General features: G+C 37.3%; 1 protein-coding gene across 6 annotated transcripts in view; it reads left to right on the top strand.

Annotated features, from left to right (window-relative positions):
- RB1 (RB transcriptional corepressor 1) overlaps window positions 1-14,055 on the top strand; it is a 141,360-nt gene that overhangs the window by 884 nt on the left and 126,421 nt on the right. For all 6 annotated transcript variants that reach the window (XM_082434393.1, XM_082434392.1, XM_082434395.1 and 3 more), the window contains exon 2: window positions 2,204-2,330. In XM_082434393.1, coding sequence (XP_082290519.1) covers window positions 2,204-2,330 — 127 coding nt within the window. The remainder of the gene's footprint in view (window positions 1-2,203; window positions 2,331-14,055) is intronic.

Raw genomic sequence — 14,055 nt, forward strand, 5'->3', positions numbered from 1 at the left:
GGGTCCTGGGTGTCAGTTGCCCCCAGGAAACTCGGCTGAGGTGCTTTATGGCGTTCCCTTAGAAGAGTGCTTTCAGTACGTGAGGATTCACAGCCATCAGTAGTGACTGGTGGAACGTAACTCTTTAGAGGAACTGGTGCATGGGCAAAAATATTGTGAGACATTTAGCCCAAGAGCTTGAGAGTTTCTAAACTTTTTCTTTTTTCTCATTGCATAAAACTCTTCTTTCATGTTAGTCTGCTTCAGCGTGCCTCATTATTTCTTCCATTTTGCGTTTTGGCTTTGAGCCAGCGAGGATCCTGGTGTCCTTCTTTCTTGTTTTGTTTGTTTGAGTACAAAATTAGTGTTTTTGTGCTCACATGGAATTATTTTTTTTTTCTCCTAAGTGGATTCTAAATTTAAGCAAGTACATGATAATGCAGTAGAATATGACAAGGAGATATATATTGCAGCAGCTTATTTTTCTTGATTGTGATGCTTTATGGTTAGAACCTAAGATTGAACGAATATAGTTGCCATTATTATTGTAAGCACTAGCCCTACTTTGAGACTACACATCAGTTTCAAGGGAAGGGGACTCCTTTCTGTCCCTCAGTACTCCCTCCTGCCGATCTAGTCCATCAGCAAGTCCAGTTTCGTTTATCTCCCCAGACACGAACAGAATTCGGGGCAAATTGTTAAAGATTGGAATGGGCTTTGGAAATGGCTTGTGAAAAGCTCTTTGAAATTCATATATTTAGACTGTCTTATGTATTAATTAAAAATCATTCTCGCTAGTTTAAAAAAAAAAAAAAAAAGCCCAGGGATGTTCTGGGAGAAGACATTCGTTTCTGATTAAACTTTGATATATCCAGTACTTTCCAGTTTCCCTTTGTAAAGCGCAGTGAAGTCTACTGTAAAGAACCCCATGTTATCCACAGAGCTTGGAAGCATTCTTGATTATTGTAGGGTAACCAGAAATATTGAAGTTCTGGCCATCCCCTGGGAAAAGAGACTTTGTTTCTTTTATTTTGCAAAACTGTATTTTATATACCTTTAAATGATGGAACTATCAAACCTTCTCCTGTAAGTCAAAACCATGCAGTCTGTTCTTGATTATTCTTACCCATAAAATGTTGCCTTAGCATGGGCTATCAAACTCTAGAGGTTAAGTACTGAACAAGGATAGAACCACTGCCTGGCAGTCTGAAGCTGAGAAACTTATTGGGATGGATTCAGGGCCCAGTCCAACTGCATTTCCAGTGACAGAGCCCATGTCTACTTTGAGAGTTGAGGTCTTCCTTCTATTGTATTATCTCTGGCTTAAGTGATACAATTGTAAGGGAAACCATCACTAGGAACAACACACCATCTTCATTCTTGAGATAACCAAAAGGTAATTATGTTTCGAAGTAGGTTTGGCAGTCTGGAATAGTGGTCAGAGGCATGGATTATAGAGTTAGGTTATTGGGTTTATATCAGGGTTTCCCATTTACTGGCTGTGATCTCAGGTGAGTACTTTAACTTCTCTGATTTGGTACTTATCCGTAAAACAAGGAGAGTAAGAGTACTTACCTAGTAGGGCTGATGCGGGGTTCAGTCTGCCTTCATCCAGGGTACTTTGTATGGGACCATAGCAAATACTAAAAAACTGTAAGCTATGCCTCGTACTACTATTATTATTATTAGATGTCAACTAGACATTAAGTGAATGAAAAAGAATTAGGCAAGAAGAATTTTTTGACTGCCTGTCTTGGTTAAGAAAGATCAAGAAGAAAAGGCTGAATTTGATCATCATGTAAGAAATACTAGTAGGCAGATTAAATGAAACATTGATTGTATTTTAGCAAAGTTACTGATACTGAATTGATTTTGTAATATTATCTAAGGCTTTCCTCTTGGCTAGTATCATCCCAGCTTTCCCAAACAGTTTTAGCTATTGTACTTACTTTCCTTCACAAGGCTATTTTGCTGCTCTAAAGTATGTGATTCACCAGACCAGCAAACATTTTTCACTGTGTGGTATTCTTGTTTTGGAAAAGACCGAAGAAGATAAACATATGTTTAAATTCTAAGTGTAATTTTTTTCAAAGATAAATAAGATCCTGAAGTATTTAGTGATGCTGTCTTTCAGGATAGTGCTATTATATGCAAACTATTGAAACAAATATTTGCTTAATTAATTTGATTGTAAGTTTGTGCCTATTATATTTTCATTTGGTAGGCTTGAGTTTGAAGAAACTGAAGAACCTGATTTTACTGCATTATGTCAGAAATTAAAGATACCAGATCATGTCAGAGAAAGAGCTTGGTTAACTTGGGAGAAAGTTTCATCTGTGGATGGAGTCTTGGTAAGGATTGTCTTAAATTTTTTTGAAAACATTTTTCTAATTTTAAAAATAATTTTTAATCACTGTAGAAAATTTAGAAAATGGAAACTATAAAGCAAAGCTAGTAACAATTCTATTATCCAGAGGCAATTTACTTCTGATAACATTAAAAATTAAAAAAAAACCCAAAACTCTCCATGTAAGCCCCCCACCAAAGTATTTTAAAGCAAATTTTAGGTATCATATTTTATTCATAAATACTTCACTATGCTATAAAGACTTTTTAAAAAACAAAAAATGCCTCATAAAATGATTTTATACCTCATAAAATAATTTTAAATAATTTTTTTATATCTTATAAAATAATTTTTAATATCTCATAATACATAGTGTTCAAATTTCCTGATTGCCTTAGAATTAGGTATGTTAGAATTCAGGATCTTTGATAATATTTTGAAATATTTCTTCCATTTTTTCTTTGCATCTGTATGTGTATACCACCAGCAAATAATTATTGATGCTTTATATGTGCTGGGGAATATTTTAACCACTTTTCAAAGAACCCATTTGACAATCCATTAAGATGTGAAATATAAAATCTTTATTTTACATGTAAAATGTAAAACCTTCATTTTATAGATGAAGACACTGAAGTAGAGCGAGGTTAAGTAACTTACCAAGGACCCTGACTAATAAGATCTAAAGCATACTGTATATAACTACATGTATGATCCCGTACATGTAGTTATATGTAGTTACATGTAGTTACATATAGTTTTGTATCTTGTTTAAAAAAATTTTTTCTTAACATGAGCATTTTCTGTTATTAAATATTGTTTGATATTTGATAACGTAGTTTCCAGTGGTAGTGTAATATTTTATTCATTATATGTATTTTAATTTGTTAACTCTTAACTGTTATATGACATTTTTTCCCCAACTTTGGAGCTGTAAAATAATGTGATTAAACATCCTTATTCGTAAGAGTGATGCCTGGCAGAAAGTAAGTCTTTGATAACTTGTTTAAATTCATGAATCAATCTCTGATTATTAGAATACATTCTTACAAGTTGAATTACTGAGTCAAAAGCTATGAACATGTATAAAACTCTTGGTAATTATTGCTAAATTGCACTCCAGACACTTTTAATGCGTTTACTTTCTCATCAGCATTGTAGTAGAGTACATGTATGTCTTTTTTTACTGATCAGATCAATGCAACAAAATATGCTTATGTACAGCCCGTAAAAATAACTATTTAAAACCATTAAAAAAAATCTCTGATGTCTTAGTCTATTTGGACTATTATAACAAGTACCATAAACTGGATAGCTTATAAACAATAGAAATTTATTTCTCATAGTTCTGGAGGCTGGGAAGTCCAAGATAATGGTGCTGGCAGATTCTGTGTCTGGTGAGGGCCCACTTACTTGTTCATAGACAGTGCGTTGTCACTGGCCTCACTTGGCAGGGTGGGTGGGAGCTTTTACTGGCTTCTTTTATAAGGGCACCAATTCCATTCATGAGGGCTCTGCCCTCCTGACCTAATCACTCCTGAAGGCCTCATCCCCTAATAACATCACATTGGGTATTAGGTTTTCAGCATATGAATTTTGGGGGGACACAAGCATTCAGTCCATAGCATCTGGTAATAAAAAAAAAAAGGAGAAAACAAATCTCACAGTTCCAAAGATCTGAACATATTCTAGAACTCCATACTAAAAAGGAATACTTGAAGTATCTTGGATGAATGATATTATTGGTATCATCCCAAAGCACCTAATATATATTTCCACTGATTTGGGTACTTCAGGTACAAAGCTGTTTCTGTGCATGCAGTTAAAGAGTCCTTCACTTCTCTCTCTTCCATAAATACTAGGCTTTTAGTTTTCAGAAAGTTGAGAAGAGGTAGTTGTATAAAGAGTTTGGTGAGTATAGATAGTTTCCAACTTTTAAGCTGGTTGTGTTCCAAATCTCTTTGCAACTACAATATGGTAGTTAGATTTCCAGGCTGGTTCACAGAAAACTTTTTTTTTTTTTTTTTTTTTTAACTGAACTGTAGCAGTTAATAGTTTTGGGCTTCGGACTTGAATATATATATATATATGAATAAATGTTCCTGCTTTTGTATCCTACCCTTTTCTCCTCCTGGCTTTGTCCCTACTTTCTATGGGAACTGGCACAGTTTAAAACTCATCTCCTGATGGAGCTCATGATGGGGACTAGGACATGTGAAATCATTCCTGGTTGTGTGCTGAGGAAGACAAGAAAGGAATTTCATGTTACCTTTGGGATTTGGGGTACCTTTTTGTTGGGTACGACTGGATGATGTTGTATAGTCCTGTTATAATTCACCAGACTTTCACATAGAAATATTATTTTAAGTGATAGTTAAGTTTTTGAGGGTTGACCTGATAATTTAACCTTCATTTATACAGTAATTTCTAAGGGAGAATATGAGCCAGTGTGTGCTGAGAAGCGAATGAATGACAAAATGAACCTGTTTCCTATGCAGCCATTCTAGTTGCGATTGGCTATCTTCTTTGAAACAAGAAGAGGAATGTGGTAACTTAGGGCACTTTTTGGCAACTGAAAATAGATAATGTTTATTGGAATAGAGGATGGGTTAAGAGCAAGGATTTGTCATCAGACTGGACTGACTCAAGTCTCAGATCTACCATTTACTGGCTCTGTGATCTCGAAAAGTTACCTAAAATCTCCAAACCTCAGTTTTTTTATTTGTAAAGGGAACTAACAATGATTTTTGGAACTTGGAGTTATTTTGTGGATTAAATAAATTCATGCATATAAAGCACTTATTAGTGTAAATGAGTGCCTATATTAGGTCATGCAAGCGGAATTATTTGAGTTAAGAACTACTGCAGAAAATCTTACATTAATATTTTTTTAGGAGAATTTAAGAATCAGTTAAAATGGTTGAAGTTTTAAACGGATGTATAGTGATTCTGATGCAGTATTTTTGCTAAAATCCACATTTTTAAGTTCTTCAGAGTAAAAAAAGTTGTTTATACATACATGAAAGCATATATTAATTCTTTTAAAGGAAAGGTTTGTGGTATTTTGTCTAGAAATTTCTCCTTGTATAAATGTTTAGTAAGTATGTAATAGGTGATTGCTGTCGTAAGATTAGATTGTGTTCGTGCTGCTTATAGCATATGAATAAAATAAGGAACTTTCCATCAAGAAATTGGCCAGGAATGCTTTTCATACTGTGACTTATGGTGAATCAGTTGTTGGAATTTTGGTTTTCTTTCTGTATCTTGAATGACAGTGTAGTAGAATAGAAAAGACCTTGGACCTCAGAGCAAAAAACTCTGTAGTTGTAATGTAGCTATATGATTTTAGGCAAATTGGTTAATTCTCCAGTCTTGGTTTGCTCATCTGCAAAGCAGAAATGATGTCTGAATGTCAGTTTCTTAGGGCTTTGCGTGTGTATGTGTGTGTGTGTATGTTTTTTGTGTGTATATATTCAAGGGCTTTGAAATATATTGCCCTTGATAGAGGCATTTTTATAGGTCATTATATTTAGAAAGATAACTGAAAAAAATAGTTTGGAATTGGAGTAATACTAGGCATTCCATTTAAGCTATACTGCAGAAATATGAAGGGGTTTCTTACTAACGTTAGAAAGCAGAATATCTATTTTAAAATTATGTGTAGTGAAAGGTCTCTGCCTGTAGTTTTCTAGTCGTTAGTAATATATGTACCCTTTCTGTCTGGCGTTGGTGCTGGTATCCTGATTGTATGTGGATGTTGCTGAGCCAAATGCACTTCAGAACATGTACGTGAACGTTATATTTGTATTACAGTTGTAGTATATTTGCAGCTTCTTTTATTTCTGTTTCCAATCCTCAGATTAATTTTTTTAAACATTTTATTATGGAGAATTGCAGATATTTATAAAAGTAGATAGAGAAAATGGTATGAATTCTTATATACCTCTTAACCAGCTTCAACAGTTATCAGTCATAGCCAAACTCTATTTCTCCCTGACCTCAGATTATTTTGAAGTATCCCAGATATGATGTTTCATCTGTACATATTTCAGTATGTATGGGGAATAAAATAAGAACTCTTAAAAAAATGACCACAGTTCATCACACCTGACAAAATTAATGAAAATTCCTTAATATCAAGTATCCAGTGTTCAAATTTTCTTGATCGTTTCATAAATTCTTTTTTTTTTTTTCAGTATGTTCTAATGAGGATTTAAATAAGGTCCATACAGTATGATTGGTTGACTTGTGTCTTAAATCTCTTTTAATCTGTTGGTTTCACGTCTTCCTTCCCTCCCCCTTTTCCTTTCTTTTCTTCTTTTTTTTTTTTTCAATTTATTTGTTGAAGAAACTGGATTGTTTATCCTGTGGAGTTTCTTACTGTGTGTATTTTACAGGTTGTACCTCCTTCATTGTTTAACATATTTGCTAATTCTCTGTGTTTCCTAGAAATGGATCTAGAGGCCTGATCAGATCCTGGTTTGATATTTTCCAGAAGAAATACTTCAGAGATGTTGTTGTGTATGACTATTAGTAGACACATAATGTCTTGTTATCTCTCTCTCTTTTTTTTTTTTTGATGTAAGCTATTATTGATGACCATTGACTAGATCCATTAGGGGCTGCTAAATGGTGAACTGATAATTTTATCATTCCGTATTCAGTTATTAGTTGTAATTCTTCTGTAAATGGAAACTTTCCTCCATCAATTATTCTTATTAAGTACATATCATTCAGGAAAGGTAGGATAAGTGCTTTATTCTTTGCTTTTATTGACTAGTTTTCAAGCTGATGAGTTTGTTTTGTAATATTCTGTAAAGGTGACCGATGATTATAATCATCTTTTCAAGTATTATCTTGACAGTACCAATAGCCCAGTTTGACTGTACATAGACATTTAATAAGATCTTTACTCAATGATAGTATGACATAGAGTTGACCCTTGAACAGTGTGCGGGTTAGGGGCACCAACCCTCCACACAGTCAACAATCTGCATATGCAGTTCCTTCGTATACAAGGTTCCTCTGTTTCCGCAGTTTCACGTCTGAAGGTTCAGCCAACCTTAGGTCACGTAGTAGTATAGTATTTACTACTGAAAAAAAGTCTGCCTGTAAGTGGATGCACACAGTTCATAGCCATGTTCTTCAAGGGTCAAATGTATTTTGTAACATCAAGAATGAAATGGATGTGAGATCATATAGTATTTAATCTTTGGGATTGTCTTTTTTCATTCAGCATAATTCCCTGGAGATACAGTGATGTTATATGTCAATATATTAGTTTGCTAAGGCTGCTGTAACAAAATACTACAGTGGCTTAGACAACAGAAATGTATTTTCTCACAGTTTTGGAGGCTGGAAATCCAAGATAAGATATGGGCAGGTTTGGTTTCTTCTGAGGCCTCCCTCCTTGGCTTGCAGATGGCTGCCTTCTCCTTATGTTATGGAATGGTTTTCCTGTGCGCATATCCCTGGCGCCTTTTTGTGTGTCAGATTTCCTGTTCATGTAAGGATGCTAGTCTGATTTGGTTAAGCCCACACTTCTGTCCTCATTTTAACTTACTGTACCTCATTGAGACCCTGTCTCCGAATACAGTTACATTCTCAGGTACTTGGGGTTAGGGCTTCAACATAGGAATTTTGTGGGGGGAACACAATTCAGCCCATTGCAAATAGTTTGTTCGTTGTTTTTTTTTTTTGGTAGTATTCCATGGTATGGCTGGACCACAGTTTGTTTAGTCATTCACTTTTGAAAGATGGATGTGCTGTTTATAGGTTTTAGCTATTATGAATAAAGCTGCTATGAACATTTGTGTATAGGTTTTTGTGTGGACATCAGTTTTCCACTCTTTAAGTAAACACCAAGGAGTGTGATTGCTGGATCCTGTGGTAAGAGCCTATGGTAAGAGTATGTTTATTTTTGTAAGAAACGTCCAGATTATATCCAGAGTGGCTGTATCATTAATGAAAGTTCTTATTGTTTCACATTCTTCCCAGCATTTGGTGTTGTCAGTGTTTTGAATTTTGGCCATTCTAATAGGTTTGCTCTCTCATTGTTTTAATTTGCAATTCTCTAATGGTATGTGATGCTGAACATCTTTACATATGCCTACTTGCCATCTGTACATCTTCTTTGGAGCGGTGTCTACACCTTGTGCCATTTTTTAAATATGTTGTTTATTTTCTCATTGTTTTAGGAGGAGTTTTAGGAGGAGTTTATGTATTTTGGGTAACAGTCCTTTTCAGATATATCTTTTGCCAATATTTTCTCCCATTCTGTGGCTTGACTTCTCATTCTCTTGACAGTATCTTTCACAGAGCAGAAATATTTAATTTTAATAAAGTCCAGTTTATAAATTCTTTTCTGAATCATGCCTTTGGTTGGTATTATATCTAAGTATCATTGCTATCATACTTCCTGACTTCAAACTATATTACAAAGCTACATTAATCAGGATGGAATGGGATTAGCATTCAAACAGACACATAGATCAATAGAAAAGAATAGAGAGCCCAGAAATAAACCCACACACATATATGGTCAATTAATTTGTGACAGAAGGAGCCAAGAATATACAGTAGGGGTAAGACAGTGTCTTCAATAAAGGGTGCTGGGAAAATTGGACAGCCACATGCACAAAATGAAACTGGACCACTGTCTCACACCATAGACAAAAATGAACTTGAAGTGGATTAAAGACTTGAACATAAGAAACCGTAAACTCCTAGAAGAAAACATAGGTGGTAAGCTCCTTGACATCAGTCTCGGCGATGATTTTTTGAATTTGACACCAAAAGCAAAGGCAACAAAAGCAAAAATAAACAAGTAGGACTACGTCAAAATAAAACGCTTCTGTCCAGGAAAGGAAACCGTCAACAAAATGAAAAGGCAACCTACCAATTGGGAGAAAATATTTGCAAATCATATATCTGATAAGGGGTTAATATCCAAAAATACATAAAGAACAAACAATCCAGTTAAAAACTGGGCAGAGGAACAGAATAGACATATTTCCATAGAAGACATATGGATGGCTTACAGGTACATGAAAAGGTGCTTAACATCTCTAATCATCGGGAAAATGCAAATCAAGCCACAATAAAATATCACTCACATCTGTTAGAATGGCTATTATCAAAAAGACAAGAAATAACAAGTGTTGGTGAGAATGTAGAGAAAAGGGAACCCTAGTACACTGTTGATAAGAATGCATATTGGTGCAGCCACTGTGAAAAACAGTACGGAGGGAGGAGAGAGAGATCAAGATGGAGTTAAAGGACACGGGCTCACCTTCACTCACTTGAACACATCAAAACCAGAACTACATATAGAGCGATGTTTGGTGAAATCGACCCGGGGACTAGCAAGATGACTCTTCTACAACCAAGGCTGTAAAGGAAGAACCACACGAAGGCTGGTAGGAAGGGAGGAGAAGCAATCTGGTTGGGACCTGTACCCGCTAGTGGGGGACACAGAAGAGGAAGGGGATGTCACAGGCTTGGGAATTATCCCTGGGGGAGTGAGGGATTTGAGCCACATATTAGGCACCCTAGCCCAAGGGTCCAACACTTGGAAGATGACCCCCTTAACTGGTTGGAAAATCAGTGGGGCTTACTGGAGAGATATAAGAAACCAAGACACCGCTCTCGAAGAGCATGCACAGACTTGCTTCCTCCCAGTCACAGCACAGAGGCAGCAGATTGAAAACTTCCTGGGGCTCTGGCCGGCTTCTCAGGACCGCCCCAGTGTACTCGCCAGCCTGCACAGGGCTCCTGCTCCAGCGCCTCTTGCTCTGGTGCTGCACCCCACTAAGGCGCAGGCTGTTGATGAGAGTGCGCACACTTGGAGGGATCCAAGCCTGCTTGAACCCAGCCCCTGTCTCTGACCAGTGTGGAGGCAGCCATTGCCAGCATGTGTGTCAGTGTGTACACTCGGGAGGGAGCGAAACAGATCCCGGGCGGAGAATGTTGTCACTCGAGTGAGGCTTCCTTGCACACACTCGAGAGGGAGCGAAACTAGCTCTAGGGTGGAGACTGCCATCGCAGGATTGTGTGTCCCTGCTCACACCTAGAAGGGGGCAAAACCAGGTCAGTAGCATGGTACCAGCCCCTCAAGCCCTGACCCAGCCTCTAACCAAGGCATGTGCACCAGAGGGTGGGGAGAGTGAAACCAGCACAGAAGTGCAGCCCCATGCCCTCGAGCCCTGGATGAGCCCCAAACCAAGACAGGGACTGCCACCCACCTCGCCGAAACCCAGTTCCCTCAGGACTCCTGTTCCAGCCCCTTGAGCCCCGCCCCACCTCTCAGGGCGGTGACAGCCCTTGAGCAGAGAAGCCCCAGCTCTGACTGTAGCCACTCCAACTTCAGCCCTATTTCCTACCAAAGTGTTGGCTGCCAGCACACCCTGAGGGAAGATCCAGACTGTGCTCACTTCAGATCCAGCAGCGCTCCTACCAAAGCAACTGGGCACATGCAGACTGCACAGAGACATTCCCACACGAGGACATGCCTTCAAGACTGGGAGAGGTAACTGCTTCACCTAATTTCATGGCGACAGAGAAAGTTAAACAATATGAGAAGACAGGAATATGTTTCAAATGAAAGAGCAAGAAGAAAACCCTGGGGGGAAAAAATACAGACTCTAATGAAACAGAGGTAAATACCTGATAAAGAATTCAAAGTGATAGTAATAAGTATGGTAACGGAACTGGGGAAAAGAATAGATGAACACAGTGAGAATTTTAACAAGGAAATACACACACAAAAAAACTAGTCAGAGCTGAAGAACACAATAACTGAAATGAAAAACACACTAGAGAGAATTAACAGAAGGTTAGGTGATACAGGAGAACGCATAAGGGATCTGAAAGATAGAATAATGGAAATCACCCAGTCAGAACAACAGAAAGAAAAACAAATTTTAAAAAATGAGAAGAATAGTTTAAGGAACATTTGGGACAATATCAGGTGCACTAAAATTCACAATATAGGGGTCCCAGAAGGAGAAGAGAGAGAGAAAGGGGTAGAAAATGTATTTGTTGGAATTATGGCTGAAAACTTCCCAAACCTAGACAATGAAACAGATATCCAGGTGCAGGAAACACAGAGAGTCCCAAACAATATGAACCCAAGACGTATCATAATTAAAATGGCAAAAGTTAAAGAGAGAAAAGGCGGCAAGAGAAAAACAGTCACATACATTTCTGTTATGAGTAATTTGTGTCTTCTCTTTCACTCTCTTTTTGTAGTTAATCTGACTATAGGCTTATTGATTTTATTGATCTTTTCAAAGTACCAGATTTTGGCTTTCTTGGTTTTTCTGTTGATTTTCTGTTTTCACTAATTCTTTTGTGTTTAGCTGGCTTTTTTATTGAAATGTTTAAATTCCTTTCTTATTTCCTTTTGTGTATATTCTTTCATTTATTTCATTTCATTCATTTCTCCCCACTTCCCTAGAGTTTGCTGTTTTTTTGGTTTTTTTTCATTTTTGTTTGGTTTGGTTTTGATTGTTGTAGGCTATGTCTGTGCCAGGGATCAGCCTGAAGTATAAATTTAAGGTCTTCTCAGGTCTTTTCTGACTATGTGCCTTTCTTGGGTGTGCACTGTGACTTTCTAATTTCCTCCATGTATTCGGTTGCTTTTGAATGTCTTAGTCCAATGTCTGGCTCCCAAAAGAGGAAAAGGAGAAAAAAATGAAGAGTAGGGGGAAGGTGCCAACTTTTTAAATCTCCTGGCAGTCACTTCAACTAGAGGGAGAGGTGCTTGCAACAATGGGGGAGGTGCAACAACAGTAGCCCCCACCTCTTTGCCTGCTCCTCCGTGATGAGCAGCGATAAGTGATCAGAGCACAGATCTGTGAAATTTGGAGGACTGGGTCCTTTCTGCCCACCCTGGCTCCTGCAGATTCTGTGCAGGCTGTTCCAGGAACATGTGCATAGTTGCCTGCCAGGTGGGTGACAGTTGGCCATGGGTACCTGTTACTGTGTTCAGAGCTGAAATTGACAGAAATTAACTATCATTTACCTTCTTTGCCTTCCCCTGGAAGTTGTAAGCCTTTAATAGACTCCAGAGTTCCAGAATAGTTACATCAGACAGATTCTGCCAGTGCAACTGTTGTCTAGGTGGGGAGACAGATTTCTAGTGCTTCCTACTCTGCCATCTTCCCAGAATTCTCTCTTCATATGAATTTTAGGATCAATTTGTCAGTTTCTTTTAGAAAGACAGTTGAGATTTCAGTAGGGATTATACTGAATCTCTAGATTAATTTGGGGAGTATTACCATCTTAACAGTATTATCTTCAGATGCATGAGTGTGAAATGTCTTTCCATTTATTGAGATATTCTTTAATTTTTCAACAGTATTTTTAGTTTTTAGGGTACAAGTCTTGCGATTAAAATATTATTCCTAAGTATTTTATTCTTACTGATTCTATTATAAATGGAATTCAGTTTTGGTTTTTGGTTTATTCATTTCTGGTGTATAGAAATACAGTTGACTTTTGCATGTTGATTTTGTATGCTGCAAACTTGCTGAATTCATATTTTAATTCAAATAGTTTTTTAGTGTATTCCTTAGGATTTTCTGAATACAAGATCATATTGTCTGCAAATAGAGATAGTTTTACTTCTTCCTTTATAATCTGGATGCCTTTTATTTCTTTTTCTTCCCTAATTGCCCTGGCTAGAACCTTCAATACATTGTTGTCTTTTTCCTTATCTTAGGGGGAAGAACATTCAGTCTTTTACCATTACTTATGACGTGGGTTTTTTGTGGATGCCTTTGTCAGGTTGAGGACGTTCCCTTTTATTCCTGTTGTATTGAGTGTTTTGTCAAATGATTTTGGATTTTGTCAAATGAGTTTTCTGCATCTGTTGAGATAATCATATTTTTTTTCTCTTTATTGATATAATGTATTATATTATTTTAAGATTTTAAACCAACATTGCATTTTTAGGATAAAGTGGGACTTATCCTAAAAATCCCACTTGGTCATAGTCTGTAATTCTTTTTATATATTTGTAAATTTGGTTTCCTCATATTTTGTTGAGGATTTTTTTTTTTTTTTTTTTTTTTTGGCTGTGTTGGGTCTTTGTTGCTATATGCGGGCTTTCTCTAGCTGTGGTGAGCGGGGGCTACTGTTCGTTGCAGTACACGGGCTTCTCATTGTTGTGGCTTCTCTTGTTGCGGAGCACAGGCTCTAGGCGCACAGGCTTCAATAGTTGTGGCACGTGGGCTCAGCAGTTGTGGCTTGAGAGTTCTAGAGCTCAGACTCAGTAGTTGTGGTGCACGGGCTTAGTTGCTCCACGGCATGTGGGATCTTCCCGGGCCAGGGCACGAACCTGTGTCCCTGGCATTGGCAGGCAGATTCTTAATCACTGCACCACCAAGGAAGCCCTTTCTTGAAAATTTTTATGCATATGTTCATAAGAGATTTTGGTCTCTATTTTCTTTCCTTGTAATGTCTTTGTATGATTTTAGTGTCAGGGTAGTACTGACCTCTCACAGAAGGAGTTGGGAAATGTTTCCTCCTCTTCAGTTTTTATGGAGCAATTTGGTGAACTGATATTAATTCTACTTTAAATGTTTGGTGGAATTCACCAGTGAAACCATCTGAGCCTGGACTTTTCTCTGTGTAGAAGTTTTGAAATTACTAATCCAACCTCTTACCTTGTTAGAGGTCTTTTCAGATGTCAATTTCTTTTTGAGTTGGTTTTGGTCCAGCTCTTT

Source organism: Balaenoptera physalus, assembly GCF_965194825.1.
Source record: "Balaenoptera physalus genome assembly, chromosome: 18".
Taxonomy (NCBI): domain Eukaryota; kingdom Metazoa; phylum Chordata; class Mammalia; order Artiodactyla; family Balaenopteridae; genus Balaenoptera; species Balaenoptera physalus.